The sequence below is a fragment of the Aethalodelphis obliquidens genome, unplaced genomic scaffold, assembly GCF_003676395.1.
Source record: "Aethalodelphis obliquidens isolate GAN/ISIS:26980383/991018 unplaced genomic scaffold, ASM367639v1 scaffold44, whole genome shotgun sequence".
NCBI classification, from domain to species: Eukaryota; Metazoa; Chordata; class Mammalia; order Artiodactyla; family Delphinidae; genus Aethalodelphis; species Aethalodelphis obliquidens.
Genome location: NW_020837988.1, coordinates 11,343,100 through 11,361,119, shown reverse-complemented (window position 1 = coordinate 11,361,119; position 18,020 = coordinate 11,343,100). Strand labels below are relative to the sequence as shown.

The 18,020-nt window shown below is 58.6% G+C and overlaps 1 protein-coding gene across 6 annotated transcripts in view; it reads right to left on the bottom strand.

Moving 5' to 3' along the window:
* Positions 1 to 18,020, bottom strand: part of BAIAP2 (BAR/IMD domain containing adaptor protein 2) — a 71,346-nt gene that overhangs the window by 43,003 nt on the left and 10,323 nt on the right. For all 6 annotated transcript variants that reach the window (XM_027080961.1, XM_027080963.1, XM_027080959.1 and 3 more), the window contains exons 2-3: positions 12,891 to 12,966; positions 11,290 to 11,376 (exon numbers count right to left, since the gene is read on the bottom strand). In XM_027080961.1, the coding sequence (XP_026936762.1) occupies positions 11,290 to 11,376; positions 12,891 to 12,966 (163 nt within the window). The remainder of the gene's footprint in view (positions 1 to 11,289; positions 11,377 to 12,890; positions 12,967 to 18,020) is intronic.

Genomic DNA, 18,020 nt, shown 5'->3' with positions numbered 1-18,020 from the left:
GTGGGCCCTTGGACACCGAGGAAGCATGAAAACACCCTGAGCCGTCTCTCCTGCTATGGCCAGAGTCGCTGAGAACAGGCAGATCCAATTAAGACGTTTATTAATCCCTCCTGACAAAGGCTCGAGCCTGCCCCATAAAGCTCTCATCAGGGCAGGCCAAGTGGACACGCTGGAGCCCCTGGCCCTTCACAGCAGTCATGTGAGTGCAGGGGGCCCTGAGAGGGGACCCAGGTTGCCCTCTTACCCTGTGCTCAGCCCCAGGCTTTGACCGGTCTAGCGTCCACCCAAAGCCGGACACGAGGGCCGCGACTCTGCAAAATACCTGCCTGGTGTCAAGATCTGCTCGAGGCCTGAGGGAGGCCAGGAGAGCGTGGACCCTATTCCTGGGGCTCCGGTGACCGCCCGTGTGCCGGCCACTTCTCCCAGGGGCTAAAGGACACTCCTTCCATGTGCCATGGCGGGGGCTGCTGGTGTTATCAGCTGGGAAGAGGAGGTGAAGGAGTCCACTCCAGGCCAGCCTGGGGACGCCAGGCCATCATGGGACCACAGTGTAGGGTGACGTGGGGCCTCTGAGTCGGGACCCTCAGGGATGTGAAATCGACCTGCCTCCCACTGTGCGGCTGTAATTAAGTCCTCCAAGTGGCGGCTGTCAGGTTTAGCAGTCAAAGGTGGGTCCTGCTGTTAGGGTCTGACAGCACGTGGACGTGAGACAGACCGTCCCCCACCTGCAGGGAAGGCAGGGCCACACTCGGGCTCCCCAGCCAGGTGTTGACAGCTCTGCATGACATGGAAGGGGCCGTGATGCAGCCCGACAACCTCCCGGCCTCACAGGGAGCACAGGAGCCAACCTGGTGGGCAGCCCCCCGACCTGGTGGATGGCCTGTGGCACCATCTCAGAACTACCTCTGCCAAGGAAACTATCCGGCAACAGGCTCAAAGGCCCCTGGGGTCACATGGCCCCTGCATTTCAGTGACCCACACGCAGGAAAGGGCCACCCCGTGCCTCTAAGCATGAGGCAGTCGTGGGAAAGTCAGCCGGCATCTACAGGAACCAGAAGAGGTAGCCAAGTCCCACAGGGCGAGTCTCCAAAGGTGGCATGGGACTGCCTGCCTCGGTTCTTCACTCAGGTAGCTGGGCGTGGACAGCAGCCAAACGCCAGGGGAGTGTTCAGGCCACACCTTAATCCAGTGACTCAGCGGCCAAACCTGGCGCAGTTTCAGGCGCAGGGAGCCGCCTCCTGCCCTGAGGCCCCGCCCAGCACGGAGCTCCTGCTCTCTCATGGGTGCGGTGCAGATACCAGTATGGGTGCAGGCAGGTGGCAGCCAAGCACAGGCCCAGGGCACCTGCAAGCACACACATGCCCGGGATCACAAACAAGCGGGCTCTTCAAAGGCAGAGAACGCAACAGAGGCCTCAGGAGATGGTGAGGCCCAAACAGAACAGCCGCTCAGCCGCTGGCCCTCGGCTGCGCAGATGGACGAAATGTCCAGGTGAGGCTCTGGCAGAGGCCCCGGACACAGGCTCGGGAGGGACGGGCCCAGCATGAAGGTCGGCCACGCACGGAGGAAACAGAGGGCTCAGGGCAGGCTGGGCCCTTCGCTGCAATGATGGCCTCATGTTAGTGCTGCCGGCCAGGAACGCCTAGAATGCTCCACAGGATATGTCACCGTAACCTCCTGCACAGACACAGGGCAGCTGACTGACCCTCTTTTCTTGCATGAATGATCCTGGCACAGAGCCCCTGAGTCACCTGCCCACCTGAGCACTGTGCCCAGAGCCCAGGTGCACTGGACTCTGGCCTCCACCTCCTACTCCTGCCTGTGCTGGGCTCAGCCCTGCTCTTTGCACAGTGGCTTTGGGGAGTAGAGCTGGGGGCCTGGCTGCAGGGGGCCACCCAGCGGGCAGGATGTGCTCAGGAGTGCCAGCTCCCTGGGGGCTCCTGCAGATGGTGGCACGGCTTTCGGGGAGGGGGACAGGACAGTGGCCTCCCCTGCACCAAGGATGAGGTCAAGGTCCATGGTGGCACCCCCAGGAGCAGGGCACCCCAGGAGCCAACACTGGGGAAGAATCCAGCAAGCAGGACAACAGAGACTGATGCTGCACCAGGCCCATCCGGCGTGGCCATGATGCTGGAGCAGAGGGCCCGGAAGCCAGCCTGTCCACTGCCTGGACTGGGGTACCTGTGTGCTTTCAGCCCCATGGCCAAGGCCGGGCTTGCCGACGGTGCACACGGAGGCTGGATGGAGAAGCGACGGGGTGCCATCGGGATCACCCCAGGGTAACAGTGACAGGGCGCGGCTGAGATGCCGCCGTACTTGGTCTGTGCCAGTAGGTGACAGGCACCGGTGCGGGGGGGTCTCCACCTGCTCTCTCTGCTTTGACGTGACCTGAGTGTCCTGTGACTTAAAGCTTAAGGCAATGGGAGAGCCCAGAGGGGACATGGCACTGCTGACAGTGCCTAGGATAAAAGGACAGCATCTGCACTGTTCCCTCCTTCAGGGCAAAAGGAGCCTGCCCGCCTGGAGATCCAACCTCCTCCCCGAGCAGCCCCGGAGCCCAGGCCGGAGCAGGCTGGAAATGCCCACTCTGCGCCATGCTCCCCACCATGCTGGCATTTCAGGCTGCCCGTGTCAGGGGGACGGGGAGAGGCTGGGTGCACCCTGCTGTGGCCAGCAGCAAAGGAGCCACCTGCCCCCTCTGCCCTGTGGCCCCCAGGCTCAAGGTAGAGACAGAAGCAGGAGAAACAAACATGAAAACATGCTCACTCCCAGATCTTAGCAAACCCCCAAGTTTGTGGTCAACGAGTTTGGAGAGTGAGCCCCCTCGGGGTGCTGTAATCGGGGTCACCCTCCCTTGGGCCACCATCCTGGCTCCTTGGCCTGGGGAAGGCCTGGGTCTGCACACACCGGGGACTGGCCTGGAGCCTCGGACCCAGATGGGACACCCCTGCTGCCCTGAGCTGCCGGTCAGTCCCACGAGCACAGAAATCCGTGAGGAAAGCAAGCAGACGGGGCCTCGGAAAAGCTGCCCCGAGTACACAGATCAAAGAGACGGGGGCGGCACCAGGTGTGCCTCGACGGAGCCGTGAGGGGGGCGGTTAGGGAGACAAGTCCACGGCAAGTGTGAGTGGCTGGTGGCGGGGGATGAGAGGGCGGCGAGGCGATGGGGGAAGGCGGGCATCCCTGCACCCCGACTAAGCAGCCTGCCTATCAAAGCGAACCCAGAGCCGAGTGGAGTGAAGATGAGAGGCCGTCTCCTCTGTGAGGTCTGGAGCTGCAGCCCCAAGCCGCCTCCTGGCCACGGGACCAAAGGCAGAGTGGCCACTCGCTCTCCACAGGGACGAGGAACAAAGGGGCAGCAGCACAGCGACTGGGCTGTGACTTCTGACCTCCACAGGCCTCAGCCTCGCTCACAGCAGGAGACCTCACGTCAGAAGCCTCTGCTCTGGTGATAAGGGGTGCAGCTCTGGGCAGTACGTGGTTGGCTGACGTGGCGGGGGGGTGATGTGCTGCTCGGGACCCTCACTCTATGCAGGAAGGATGCAGTGCAAGGCTCGTAGGGAGATGGGGAGGGGGTGCAGTACCCCCGACGCATTAGACGAGGGTCGGCATGGCTGAATCCCACACCGTCCTAGTGGGCTGTTGGCCCAGGGAGCAGAGCGGGAGCCATACAGCTCCTGCCCTTCGTGGCAAAGAAAAGGCAAGAAGAGCTGGTAGAACGGGGCAGGGATCAGCGGAGGAAGGAGGGGGACCGGGGAGTGGCCGGGGTGTCTGCCACTGCTTGCCTGGCAATCCCTGACCCCAAGACCATCAGGGGCCACACCCAGAGGGATCCCAGCAGGAAGTGGGCAGCAAGAGGGCAGATGAAGCCCCACTTTGCAGGGCCTCGAGATTAAGTCTCTGGTCAGAAGCCCGGCGCCTGGCTCAGGATGTCATCAGTGTGAGCAGAGCTCCCTCCAGGCTGCTGCCACACCTCGGCTGGAGCACCACCTCCCCAGAGGCACTCACCCCTTGAGGGCTCTGGTTGATCCCCAGGACAGCAGAGACCTTGCATCTCTTCCCTTCCATCCTGGGGAGTAAGGTCTATCGAGAAGAAAGTGGTCAGAAACGAGTAATTCCCCAGGGCTGCAGACAGGAAGGGTGGAGGAAAACAAATTCAGCATGAAACAGAACAGACTGAAAACAGGGTTACTGAGAACAGAGGAGTTCCCCTCATAAAGTTCAGCCTGTCAGGAAAACACGACCGCACATAACTTGTAGTTTACGCACTCAATAACTCAGCTGGAAAACACATAAAGCAAAAACCTCACGGAGAAACTGATGAGCCCACCTTCCTGGCGAGTAAGAAAAATGCCTCTCACTTACTAATAAGGAGGTGGAATTACTGAAGATTTGAACACAATTAGGAACCCTGCACCCAGAATCGGAATAAGCAGGGAACATATGTTCTCTTCAAACATAACAGAAACCTATAAACATGGGCCACATGCCAGACCAAACAGCCTGTCAGTGAATGCCCAAGATTCAGATAATTCAGGACTCAGCACAGGCCCCCCTACCTGGGGTCCCGACCAGCTTTTGGGGAGGGGGAGCTCATACAGATGCCCAGGGCCACAGGCAGAGCTAACGAGACCAAGAAACTGAGAAGAAAACGTTTCCTAGCAAGTGACCCAGTGACATTGTTCCATGAGGACAGTGGCCAAAGTGCACCACCAAACCCCAATCCCCACCACACTCCAGCCAAGAGCAAAGGTCCCCAATTTGAAATTTCTGCCACTTCTACCAGGGCCTCAAAGCTCAGAAGGACCTGGAAGCCCTCAGCTTTCTCAGCAGGTCACTGCAGGGCAGCCCCAGGACGGGCATCCCCCCTGGGCTGGGTCATTGGCCCCTGGTACACCGGCACCCAGCACGCACCAAGTTACAACAAAGCGGAAACAATTGTCCTGCTGGTATCCGAGATGCTGGTCCCGGTTTGGTTTTCCCCTCCCCTCCAGCACCAGGTGGACCAGAGCTGCTGCCTCGGCGCCTGGGGTTTGGGTGGCCTGCCGGGTGGGACTCGCCCACACAGAGGGGGACACGAGGGCACGGGAATAGAAGGCAGCGGTGCCCAGCCTCACTCAGACAGGAGCAACGCGAACCCTCACACACCGGTCATGTGGGAGGACAGCAGGGCCAGAAGGGAGAGCCCCGTGGCGTCACACCGGTGAGCCCCGGGGCAGCGGCTGCTGTGGAACCACGTGGAGGTCACCCCACGGTGGGCTTGGCATCATGGTCCTGAGGACTAGCTCGTTCAGAGCAGCAAACCCACCCCCACCGGGAGTAACCCAAGCGCCGATCGAGAAGACAGAGAAATACACTGTGTTCATCACGTGTTCACGGAATATTCTACAGCAGTGAAAACGCAACACCCGCTACTGCAGGCAACAGGCGGATCGGAATGCGGGTACAACAAGCAGGCTGCACAAACCCAGCTTCCCACGGCCAGAAGCCCCAGCTCCTGCCAGGCCCTGCCCCCTTCCCCCAGCCTCGCCCCCCTCCCTCCTCTCCAGACTTTCCCATTTCTGCCAGAATGCCTCGTTTTTGTCCACCTTGCACTTGTGGACATACCCTTGCTCTTGTCCTCCGCCCCTCCTGGTGCCCTTGCTGGCCTCACCCAAGGTCGGAGTTGCAGCTTAACCCCTGCCCCCTCCTGTGGCCCGGGAGGCCACACACCACACCCACCCTTGGGATGCTTTGTTCTCCAGGCCCCCTTGGGCCCTCCCCCAACATACACACTGGAGCTACGTCTGGAAATTTCACAACAGCCAACCAAGGACAAAGATCTCAAAAGCTTCCAGGAGGGAAAAACAAAAAACTCACGGTTAAAAAAAAAAAAAAAATCAGCCAAAACGACAGTGAAGACTGCAACACCAGAAGTCAGAGGACGGGGGTGAGGACCCCGAGGGAAGGCGGTCTCCCACCTGGAATTCTAAGCCATCAGTGCGAGGTAGAGAAACACCCGCAGACAGACATGGGCTCAGAAACGTTATTTCCCCTCTTCCCGCTAAGGAACCATTAAAAGGAAGGATGATCTCCCTAATTGAGGGAGTAAAACAGGACCCACGACCCAGAAAACATGGTCCCAGACTGGAGAAGGGGTGTCCCATGCATGGCCCAGCCACCGGCCCAGGGTATCAGAGCAGGTCGGGGCTCCGGGAGGCAAGTTCCAAGAGGGGAAGAAGCAGCCAGATCAACGGGACTGCGGCCGGCAGGGAGGAGTCCCAGAGCACGGTCTTGGGTTTGGGAGCGAGTTAATGATCGCAAACTGACGACTATGCAAATGAAGGGAAGCAATTATTAACTCCAGCAAAAACAAAGTTGTCAAAATAGTAACAAAAACCTATGGACCACAGTTCAAGAAAAAATATCACTCAACTGGACTTCATTAAAATTAAATATTTCTGTTCTAAAGCCACTGTGACAGGGGTTTCCCTGGCGGTCCAGTGGTTAAGACTCCACGCTTCCACTGCAGGGGGTACGATCTCTGGTTGGGGAACTAAGATCCCACATGCCATGTGGTACGGCCAAACAAATAAATAAACTACTGTGACAAGAATGAAAGGCCAGTCTGGGAGAAAATATCTGCAAAGTATGTATCTGAGAGAGCACTTCAACCTAGAATACACAGATAACTTTTTTTTTATATAAGATTTAATTTTATTTATTTTTGACTATGTTGGGTCTTTGTTGCTACGCACAGACTTTGTCTAGTTGTGGCGAGCAGAGGCTATTCTTCGTTGCGGTGCACGGGCTTCTCGTTGCAGTGGCTTCTCTTGTTGCGGAGCATGGGCTCTAGCTCTAGAGCTCAGGCTCAGTAGTTGTGGCACATGGGCTTAGTTGCTCTGCGGCATGTGGGAATCTTCCTGGACTGGGGATTGACCCCATGTCCCCTGCATTGGCAGGTGGGTTCTTATCCACTGCGCCACCAGGGAAGTCCCCCACAGAGAACTTTTACAACTCAATTATAAGACAAAAACCCAACTGAAAAAAGGGAGACAAAGATCTGAAGAGACATTTCACCAAAGAAGATAAACAAACAGCAAACACTATGTGAAAAGATGCTCGATGTCGTTACTTCGTTAGAGAAATGCAGACATGGAAATGCCCCAAACTGGAAACAACCCAAATGTCCATCAACGGAAGAATGTATAAACCACGGGTCACCTCCACGCAGCGGAAACTACTTGCCACGAAGGCAGGATGGTCTGGAGGTACGTGGAACATTGGGATGACTTTCAAAACAATCATGAGATAAAAGAGGCCAGACCAAGAGAGAGCACAGCACACACTACTCGAGTCCATTTACACAAAACTTGAGCAAATGCACACCGAGTCTCAGGGCAGAATACACAGCAGTGGTTGCCTGGCAAGGGGTGGGGGGCACGGAGGGAGAAAGGCACGAGGTTTTCTGGGGGGCCCCAGGAAATGCTGGGGGTGACAGGGCCATTTGCTAGCTGGGCAGGTGTGTACTACCTAGGCAGGTGTGCACGCATGTCCATCTCATCATGCTTCCACTTCAGACGTGCAGTCTGCTGCACTGCAGTCAGACTGCTCTGTCTGAGCTGAGTATTCCCGCCAGCACCGCACAAAGGCTATACTGGACACCGATTTAAGCAAAAGTTGTCATCGTTCTATTGGGTGGGGTGAGAAGTGGTATAAAAATGCTAAATCCAAATCTCCTAGAAAAACATTAATTAAATAATGTCCAAAATTAAAAAGAACAGCACAGGGACTTCCCTGGCGGTCCAGTGGTTAAGACTCCGTGCTTCCACCGCACGGGGTGCGGGTTTGCTCCCTGGTCGGGGAACTAAGATCCCGCATGCCGCACGGCATAGCCGAAAAATTAAAAAAAACAAACAAACATGAAAAACAGCAGCACACACCTGCCTGTTTACATGTATGGAAGCAAACACAGGCAGACGACATGCAGGGCTGAGAAGAGGGCCTCGGCGCGTGGGGGGCAGGGAGACTTATTTTTAAGCCAGGGTGGGTGCTGCTTTCATATAAATTCAACTCCAGCCGTGGGGCTCAGTCGCTCCCCTCCCAGGCATGCGTGAAGTGTCCACACAGACACTTGTGCCGACTGCTGACACCAGCGCTATGGAAACTGGTCAAAACATGGAAACAGCCCAGATGTTCATCAACTGGGGAATGGAATCCACACAGTGGAATATTATTCAGCTATAAAAAGAATGGAGCCGACACGCTACAACGTGGATGCACCTCGAAGACACATGTTAACTGAAAGAAGCTGGACACAAACGGTCACAATGGGTCAGTGCACGCTTCCATCCATACGAAACGTCCAGAGCAGGTAAAGCCACAGACACAGAGAGCAGATCAGTGGCTTCCAGGGGCTGGGGGAGGGGGAGGGACTGCTAATGGGGACGGCTTACATTTTGCGGGTGAGGAAAAGTTTGGGAACTAGATATGGTGATGGTTGCACAACTCTGTGAATACATCAGAAACCAGTGAATTGTACACTTTCAGTGCTGAGTTGTATGGCGTGTGAATTACATCTCAGTAAAGCTGTCGCCAAAAGAAAAAATTCAGTTCCCAGAGCAGGGCTGACAGTGACCTGAGAAGAAAGGCACACTGGTCTCTGCCCCCGTTCCTGGTACAGAGCTCCTAATCCCTTGTTATCTCCTGGTGATAGCAGCATCCTTTGTTCTAATGAGGCAACTCTGGGTGGGCTCCTGGATGGGGGTGGTCACCAGAAAGACCGAGCCAGGGCTAGAAGTGGCCCTTTGGGCCCCACCCCCATCCTCTGGGAGAGGGGCTGGAGACGGAGCCAACAATCGTTCATGCCTGGAAACCCTTAAACCACTGCGTTCAGAGACCTTCCAGGGTGATGGACACAGCCATGGACTGGGAGGGTGGGGCACCCCGACTCCACGCGGACAGAAGCTCCTGCGCTCGGCACCCTCCCAGACCTTGCCCTGTGCAGCCCTTCCTCCGGCCGTTCACCTGGGTCCTTCGTTATACCCTTTACAACAAACTGGGACTCTGAAGTAAGCCTCCCCGAGTCCCGTGAGCCGCTCCAGCAAACTACCAGGTCTGAGGAGGGAGTGGCGGGAAACCGATTTGTAGCCAAATTGGACAGAGTTGTGGTGAACTGGGGACCCATGACTTGTGCCAGCCTATGGGGTGGGGGGCAGTCCCTCGGGATGGGGCCCTCACCCTGTGGGTCTGCACTGACCCTGGGTAGATGGTGTCAGAAGTGAGCTGAACTATGGGACGCCCAGCTGGGGTCCTCAGAAACTGGAGGGCTGGCTGGTGCAGGAAAACCCACATCTGGTGTCAGAACCGTTGGGAGTAGAGGAAACAGAGTCCTCACCAGCCACCTCCGCAGATGCACAAAGCCCCAAAAGCCCCTGGAGAGAGTTCAAAAACCCACAAGTAAACCAGAAGCTCCCTGATTCAGGCCGGAGCCCAGACAGCTCCTAGAGTGGTGGGTAGAGGGATGTTCCAACCCCCCGCCCGCCCCTTCCATGTGCGGACTCCACAGCAGAAGTCTGCCTGCTGTCCTGCTGTAGCAACAACTCCCAAGGACTCTGCCCACGGGAATCTCACTGCGGTTTCGCACATGCCCACCCTCACTATGGGGCCACGTGGGACCCGATCTCCCCGTGGACAGACCCTCCCCTTCCACACGTGTGTGTGACTGCGGGGAGAAGGCCACCACGATTAACCACGATAGGAAAGCGCCCCTTTCACAGACAGGAGCCGTGTATAAACACACAGGATCACACACAACACCCAACTTTCTTCCAAGGGGTCCAGACAGTGGCTGCAGGAGTCGCAGCCGGGATGCCCAGGAGTGCTGGGCGGGGCCCATGCGTGGCCTCTGAGCTCAGAGTCGGTTGGTTCACGGCCATCGCTGATCACAAAGGGGTCCAGGCCTCCATCTGCCCAAACATCCAGCACGTCACCAGCCAGGCCGAGCCCGCAGGCCTGACCACAGCACCCCGGCCTCCATGTCCTCACGGGGCTGCCCAGGGCAGGTCAGCTGAGCATCCCCAAGAGGCCAGCAGGTTTCCCTCTAGAGCCACAGAGCCGGACACCAGCCAGCTCTGTAGACACTGAAGAAAGGCCCACATCCAGGTGAGCAGAGCCCAGCCCACATGAGGAGTCCAGTCCTGGTCACTCATTCCGCCCAGCCTCGCCTGCACATGGTCGCCTGCCCCTGCTCCCAGCCCAGGAAGGTCCCATAGTTGTGTCTGGCTTTTACACTGTTCTCTGTTCTCAGGAAAACCCGGACGCCACTGTTGCTCTGCCGGGCTGGCAGTCACGACACACAGCACACACACCTGGCAGGCCTGCTGGGGAAGGTGTGGACCCAGGGCCGGGACGGCAGGGCCAGCTGGGCCACCGTGTCCTCAAACAGGGAGCAGCAGAGGGCACCACAAAGCCCGGCAGTGGGCAGGCCTGACTTACGGGGTAGGGCGGTGTGAACAGTTTGAAGGGCGGTGCTGCGGGCGAGAGCGGGCAGCCTCTGCTAAAGGCCGCACCGTAGATAAGACAGAGGCACCTCTGGGAGCTGGAATTAATGGACACACAGAGAAAACAAACACCCTCCAACCTGCCAACAACCGAGAGCCTCTCCAAGGGAGCCCACAGCTCTTGCCATTTCACACTGTGTGCCCCGACTATAAAAGTAACGTGAGCTCATGCTGGAAATGTGCAAAACCCAGTAAAAGCATAAAGAAGATAACCCATCCCAGGAATTCTACCTGTTGAGCTTCTGGGGTCTCCTCCTGTATTATGAGACAAACGGCCCCCAGGGTATTTTTACAAAATCTGGTCACACCATGCTATGGGTTTGCATCCTTTTTTGCTCATTTTTTTTTTTCCTTTTTGGCTCATTTTTATACCAAGAACCTTTCCCCACACCATTAAAGACCATCATCTGAGTCCAACTTTTCACATGGCTCCCCTATGCCGACCATTCAAGTTTTGCCACAAACACCCCCGTAAACGTGGATCTGCCTGTCTCCTCATCCCCACACCGTGCTTCTCAGGGGACCTGGAGCCACCCGGTGCGCCCCATTCTCAGCAGGGTGTGTGCCCCACAGCCCTCGCCAGCTCCAAGGGAACTGCCATTTTAGGAAGTCTTCCCTTGTTGGACAGGGAAAACTTGATCCCAAATCAAAGGACCAGACACAGGACAGGGCGGGGTCCCAGATCGGCATGGGGACATCCAACGACTTCAGGGACTTCCGGGGTCTCTGCCACATTTAGGGGTCTTACCGAGTTCTTTGGAGCCCTGGCTCTCGCTAGCCAGCTCGCCCATCTTCACCAGGGCATCGAAATAGCCTTTGGCAGCATACGTCACACCTGAGAGAAGAGGAAGGGGCAGTCACTTCCCTCGCTGGGAAGTAGCAACACCCGCAGCACCTACTCGGCGATCCTGCCTGCCTGGCAGTCAGCCGCCTCCCCTGTGCCCAGCAGGCTCCAGCCCCGGCAGGACCTAAGCCCGTTTCTTGTTGATGTTCTCTCGTTCCAATCCTGAGAGCTCCTTCTCTGTGTAAGAGCACAGTGTACCGCTTGGGTCCAGAGCTTTTCAAGTCAAATCGCAGTGTGCCACCCTGACCACAAGGCCTGGTGTCTTGACGAGACAAACACCAACCCCAGGCAGGAGACTTGCAAAGTAGGTCGGCAGGAAGACCCCCCCAGCCAACCTGGGTTGAGGACTCTGTCCCCGTCTGTGGTCTCAGAGAGAGCAAGTAAATGGGAGTGAGTCACACGCTCAAAGTGGGCTAAAGGCAGCACCACCGGGACGGAGCCGGGGGACTCACACCACTTCCCAGGGCAACTTCTGCTCTAACCTGACTTCGCAAGGGACTGGCACGGGAAGCGCCGGGCCTGCTGACTTCCTGGGACCACACCTGGTGCCCGCTGCCCGCTGCCTGGGATGGAGCTTCCTCCAAGAACTCGGAGACCCTTCAAGACCCCGGGTGTGCCCACAAACTCCTTCATCAGAAGAGCCCCCCCAGCTGCCCTTCACGCTGGAAGGAGGACGAGGGCGCCTCTGGAGCAGGACCATGGGGAGCACCCGCCAGCAGCATAATTACTATTTCTAATCCGTTTTCTCCAGAACCCAGTTAGGGACTTATTACTGGACACTTGATCACATTTTATTTAGGTAGTTTTCAATTAAGCACACGCAATTTGCTCTGCAGTCTGGAAGTGCGTGCGGGCTCCGCACCCCAGCAGCTGGAGCGCGTCTGCTGCCGGGCAGGGTGGGCTCCTTCAAAGAGATGAAAGGAAAGCCTAGCGGGCCCAGGCCTGGCCTTGGGGCGGCCGAGGGCAGCTGAGGGGCTCTGTCCTTTGGGGCAGTCCAGGAAGATGGGGAAGGGAGGACACCTCCAGGCCCCCCCTCCACAGAACTTTGTTGGGGGCCCAGGTGGGGGTGGAGGAGCCTGGAAGGAGGCCTGTGCCTCATGTCCAAGGGCTGGGGCACGTGAGTGGGAGACCCCAGGCCGGGCCTTGACGGATTCACCCTAGGCCATCGACGCTGGGCAGCTGGGAATGAAGTTACGTCACTCTGAGAGAAAACCCCCGGGGGTAAGATGTCCTTGGGTGATGCTTTCAGGAAAGGAACCACCATCGGCCTGAAATGTGCAGGCCGATCCCTCCAGCTCCAGGGTTGGAACCATCCTGCCACTTTTGGCCCCATGTCCACAGTGTGCGCTAAACATCATGGCCCTCCGTGGTGCAGCACCTACACCTTCACTCTGCCACGGTGTGCTTCTGGAAATACCGCAGTCCCTCCCTAATCAGGCCCCAGGAGCTGTCCACCTACTGAGATGTCCTCACTCGCACCCGCGGGCCAGGGACGTCAGCCTCACCTGCCAGCGCCTTCTCGTAGTTCTTGCCCATGGCGATGAAGTTCCGCAGGCTGGGGTTGAACTGCTCCATGATGGTCTGGAAGAGAGCAGGGAACGGCATCAGAGGCAAGGCACCCGGCGGCTTGGGGGCCTGAACGGCGAGGGGAAAATCCCACAAGCATCACATGCGGGGTCAAGACCATGAAGAGATGGCCGGGCCCCGGGTCCAAATCCCAGCTCTGCCCCTGTTGAATGTCCTTGGGCAAATGACCTTCCCAAGCCTCAGTTTTGACACCTGTACGATGGGGGAAAGAACAGAACCTGCTCCATAGGGGCCTTGCAGATTAAACAAGTGAGCATGCGTGTGACACGTGGGGCAGTACCCGACATACATCCGGCGCTCAGATATGCTGCGCTGAGGTGCCATTACCCCGTCTGGCAGGGCTGAGTCAGCGAGGAAGGTCCCTCCGCAGGCCACACACAAAGGGTTCATCGCTGCCTGGAGCCCCCTCCCACCACGATCTTCATTCAACACATCAATTACGAAACGTCAGCTCTGATTAGAGCAATGCACAGCCTGACTGCAAACACCACACGATGAATAATCCAGCAGGCTCTGGATCCGCTCGCCTGATGGACTCAAGTCTTGGTGCCAATACCACTAGTCCTTAGACTGAAGAAATTAGATTTTCACTGCGAAGGCCAAATAAATGTTTTAATTACAAGGCATAAAAACAGGCACACACAAACAACAGCCAAACGTGAGCGCTACTGGGTAATGTACCCTGATGGTTGGGTGCCAACCCCAGCCAGCGAGAACACTGCAAGGAGCTTCTAAGGAGAACCCCACCTCGGCCACATCCTACATCTTCGGGTCAATTATCGTGATATGTGTCTGATCTTTCCGCAGGGTAAGAGAGAAACGTCACCAGGGAGGGAAAGTTGCCTGGCCCCGTGGGCAGACCGCAGAGCCCCAGGTGCTTCTGCATGAACAGAGGCAGTGCCCGCCCCATCCCGGCCAACAGGCCAAAGGCAGCCCCGGCCCCAGGTAACACCCTTCTATCCCTGTTCCGGGCCCTCAGCCAGCAGGACCGACAATGGATTCCAAGAAGGGCTGTGGGATCTGGGCTCCAGAAAAACCCACTACTTCTGTCGCCCACCCTGAGGAGCAGCCTGGAGTGTCAGCACAAAGAGGAACAGAGACCTGTGCCCAAGGGTGATGAGACCCCGAGCCTGAGCCACCACCTCCTAACATCCGGGGCTGGGTGCCCACCTGCTCTACGCCGTGCAGGGAACCTGGGAAGCAGATACACCTGACACATGCCTGAGTCCAGAGAGCAGGTGCACCTTCCTTTCTGGACACAACAAAGGTGAGGGCACCTGCCACGTGCTGCACCGGGGCTGAGGCACACAGGGGGACGCAGCAGTGACCCCATGGGACAAAGTCCCGAGAGGGAAGGCAGGCCCACCTCACACACCGGGCAGGACCCCGTACCTGGAGAACGAGACAGCAGGACACGGCTCAGGGGACAGCAGGGGAGAGAAGCATGTCGTCGAGAGAGGAGGGCTGCAGGCAGGGGCATGCAAAGGCCCCAAGGCCAGGGCCTGCTGGTGTCAGGGACAGGATGCCAGGAGCAGGGTAAAGGGTGGCGGGAGGTAAGAAGAGGCAGGAAGTGTGCAGTTAATGGCCCAAACCTACTGCCTCGCAGCCCGTGGCAGGGACACCTGCTTTCCCTGACAGGAAGCCGAGGGTCGATCCAACTACATTTCAAAAGGAAATGTACCCCTGACTGCTCCAGGGAGCCCAGGTTGTAGCTGAGACCGCACAGACGCGGGAGACCCCTCAGAGCTGCACAGAAACCTAAGATGTGAAGGTGGATCAGAGAGCTGGCTCCACTGCAATGTGGGATGGGGTCAGGGGGCAGTACAAAGCTCAGTGGTCTGGGGACGACTCTGCAGGGGGGAACCCAAGTCTGGATGCATCCAGTCTGAGGAGTGCCCAGCAGTCAGGGCAGGGATGTCACGTAACAGGCAGCAGACGAGGGACTGGCGTCCGGGCAGGGCGCGGAGGGGAATTCAGTGTGGGGCTGTCTGCCAAGGGTACATGCACAGGCTGGCTGAGCCCTCAGCCTCGCTGCTCAGTGCCACCCAGATCTGTGTCGGGGCAGAAAAGCACTGGAGGGCGCATGTGTCTGCTCAAAGGAAATGGACCGAAAGCAGGGTATAGACCCAATAAGGGTGGCTTCTGTCCCCGATTCTGGTGTTCCAGACATGCACATGCACATCTGTGCATGTGCTCGCGCGTGTGTACAGCATTTCAGTGTAAGATGCATTTCTCGCTGCAGCGATGGGCACAGGGCTGAAAAAGGCCCTGGGGTGGGAATATGTGAGGGCAGACCTGGGCTGCAGAGCTCTAGGACTGCAGCCCCCACCCATCCCGGGGGCAGGAGAGGAAGCTCCACAGCTCCCTCCCTAGAGCCCCAAACATCCTCAATGACAGCAGGAAATAGGCCAGCAGCCACCCAGGCCAACAAAGAGGGTCACCTCGGCAGCCCACCCACGGCCGCCCAGTGACACACGGGGACAGCCGCCAGGTTTCGCTTCCTTAGCACAGCTGCTGAGCTCAGGCACGAGGAATGTGGGAGCGAGGGGCAGGGCAGGAGGGGTGCTGGGGTGTCGGCCAGGACACCTGGCCAGGGCACTGCCGGGTCACACAGGTGCCGCTGACTCGCCTGCCTGGAGGCAGTGGCAGAGGCATAAATGCTGTGGGGCTGGTGTCCCAGGGGGGCCCTCCTTCCCTGGCCAAAAGCCATTCTTCCTCCCTGCTCCTCACAGATGCTGCCCTGGCCAGAGAGCGGGCTCCCATCCACCTCCAGGTCACCGATCTCCTAGAACCGCGACCACCGGAGACCAGCCAGGTCCAAGACGACCTTGTCAGGAGGGACCCTGGTGGCCCAAAAAGGGCCTAGCCCCTCTGGTGGGGGATCCTCTCTGCAGGGGATTTCTCTGTGGGAGGGGGCCCCCGACACTGGGGGCCTCTCAGAGCCTGAGTCCACTGCCATCCTAGGGCTCAGGCAGAGGCATTTGGACCCAGGGGGCCGTGCTAGGCCCATGATGGGCCCAAACCCACCATCAGAAGCCTGGAGTGGGGCCCTGCCACGCCCACTGCAAGTGAGCGCTCCCCTAACCAGCGGCCTGCGCAGCCCCTCCACGCACCAGGGGGCCCTGGGAGGGGAAGCCGGAAGCCAACAGAGGCATGGTTGCCATGGCGAGGAGGCCGTGGGGCTCTGCTACACATTACCCACCCCATGATACTTTTTCAGAAGTGATGGAACGACGGTGTCTTTCCATGGGACTCTTTACTGGAGCAATGGAGGGAACTGAGATGCAAACCCCAAGACGTCCTCCCACGGAGGGCGGGAAGAGGGAGACCTGTTTACTTCCCAAAGGGAAGGGAATGCATTTCCTTATCGACGCCAAAGGGTGTGTGCAAACGAAGGCCAGGCCAGGAGGGTGGCCTCCCCGCACACACCTCTGTCGTGAAACGCCTGTCGTGAAACTCAAGGGCCTGGGAGAGGCTCTGCATCCTGAGACCGCTTTTCCGCAGCCGGGACAGAGACCCGACAACGTGGGCAGTGACCAGCACCTTCTCCAAACTTGACACCTGTGCTACGCAGATGAAACCAAATCCCTTCAAACGCCATGCCGTGGCACGTGGCGACTGTGTGTGCGACCCCCTTGCAGGGGGCGTGGGCCAAGCACTGCGCTCAGCACCTTCTATCACTCCTTGGTTGGCTCAGTACCTACGAGGTGCCCTCAGGAAGCTGGGCTGCCACAAGGGCTCCCTGCCACCCCACCACACAAGCGCCCCAGAAAGGTCAGGGAGAGGAGGGATCTCTGCCGGAGACTCTTGCAAGCTCAGGCGCGGTTCATGGTGGCCCTCTTGCCGAGATGTCCCCACACTGGATGTCCCTGCCACCCCTGCAGTCCCAGGAATCCAGGCCTTAAACCAAATCTCCACGGTAGGGCTGGCCCGCCCACCCCCACCCCGGGCCTCCAGCCCTGCATGTCCAGGGAGCCGATGGGAGGGGCCGGGCCTGGCTGCAGGGGCGGTGGTGTCAGCACCCCAGCAGCCGTGAGCGCAGAGGCCTTCCTGCCTGGCCGGCTCCTGGGCAGCCCAGCGTCTGCACAGTGACGCCCATTTTGAGTGACCTGGATCACGGGTCTGCCTGGCCAGTGAGGACAAGGGGCAGCAGGACGCCCCTATCCCCAATTTGGGGTCGCAAGGAGAGAGGGGGCTCTGTCCAGGGACTGTGCTCCAGTTGCTCCCACGCCCGCGCCCAGGGTCTGCCACTCGCCAGCGCGGGAATTCTATTTATCCCTCACGGCTCTGGTTCCTGGCGACAGCCCCCCTCCAGCACTTTCCTGGCAGGGCTGCCACAAACAAAGAGCAAAGTTTCTCTGCTGACACAGGGAAGTGACGTGCCTCCTGCTTCCCCTCCTGCCCTCCTGCAGTCAAGGAAGGCAGGGTGGGGTGTCTGCCTGCGTCCAGTGCACACGTGCGTATGTGTGCATGTATGGGTGTGCACGCGTGTCGTGGCCAAGCCAGGCTGCATCCTCCCTACACAGTCGACGCCTGTTATAACAAACTCAGGGGATGAGACCTCGCTGGGCTCTATCTGCCATCTGGGGAGGGGCGGCCTTACACCCCATCACCCCGAATCTTCACTGGACTGGTGGGGGGCGCCACTGTCCATTTTACAGACGGATGGAGAGAGGCTCGGGGAGGCTAAGAGCCAGCCTTCTGGGTCCTGGTGGAGCCAGTCCCGGCTTCGACTACAGGCTGGCTGCACAGCCCAGCTTGTCCCTTTCTCCACACGGGCCTCAGTGCTCTCTGGACAGGTCACCGAGGCAGGCAGGACAGGACCAGGTGCCACACAGCAACTCCGCCTGCCCTGGGCTCCCTCACAAGCCACGTTCCAGCAACGTCAGAGCAAGGGCAAGGGCTGATGCCAGGATACCTGGTCATCTGAGGGGGGGGCCTGGTGCCTGACTACCCCTGACCACCTGTCCTCTCATCCCACCTCTGTGGCAGGAAGAGCAGGCGCCAGCTTTGCAGCCAACAACCCACATCCAACGCGGGGCCACTGT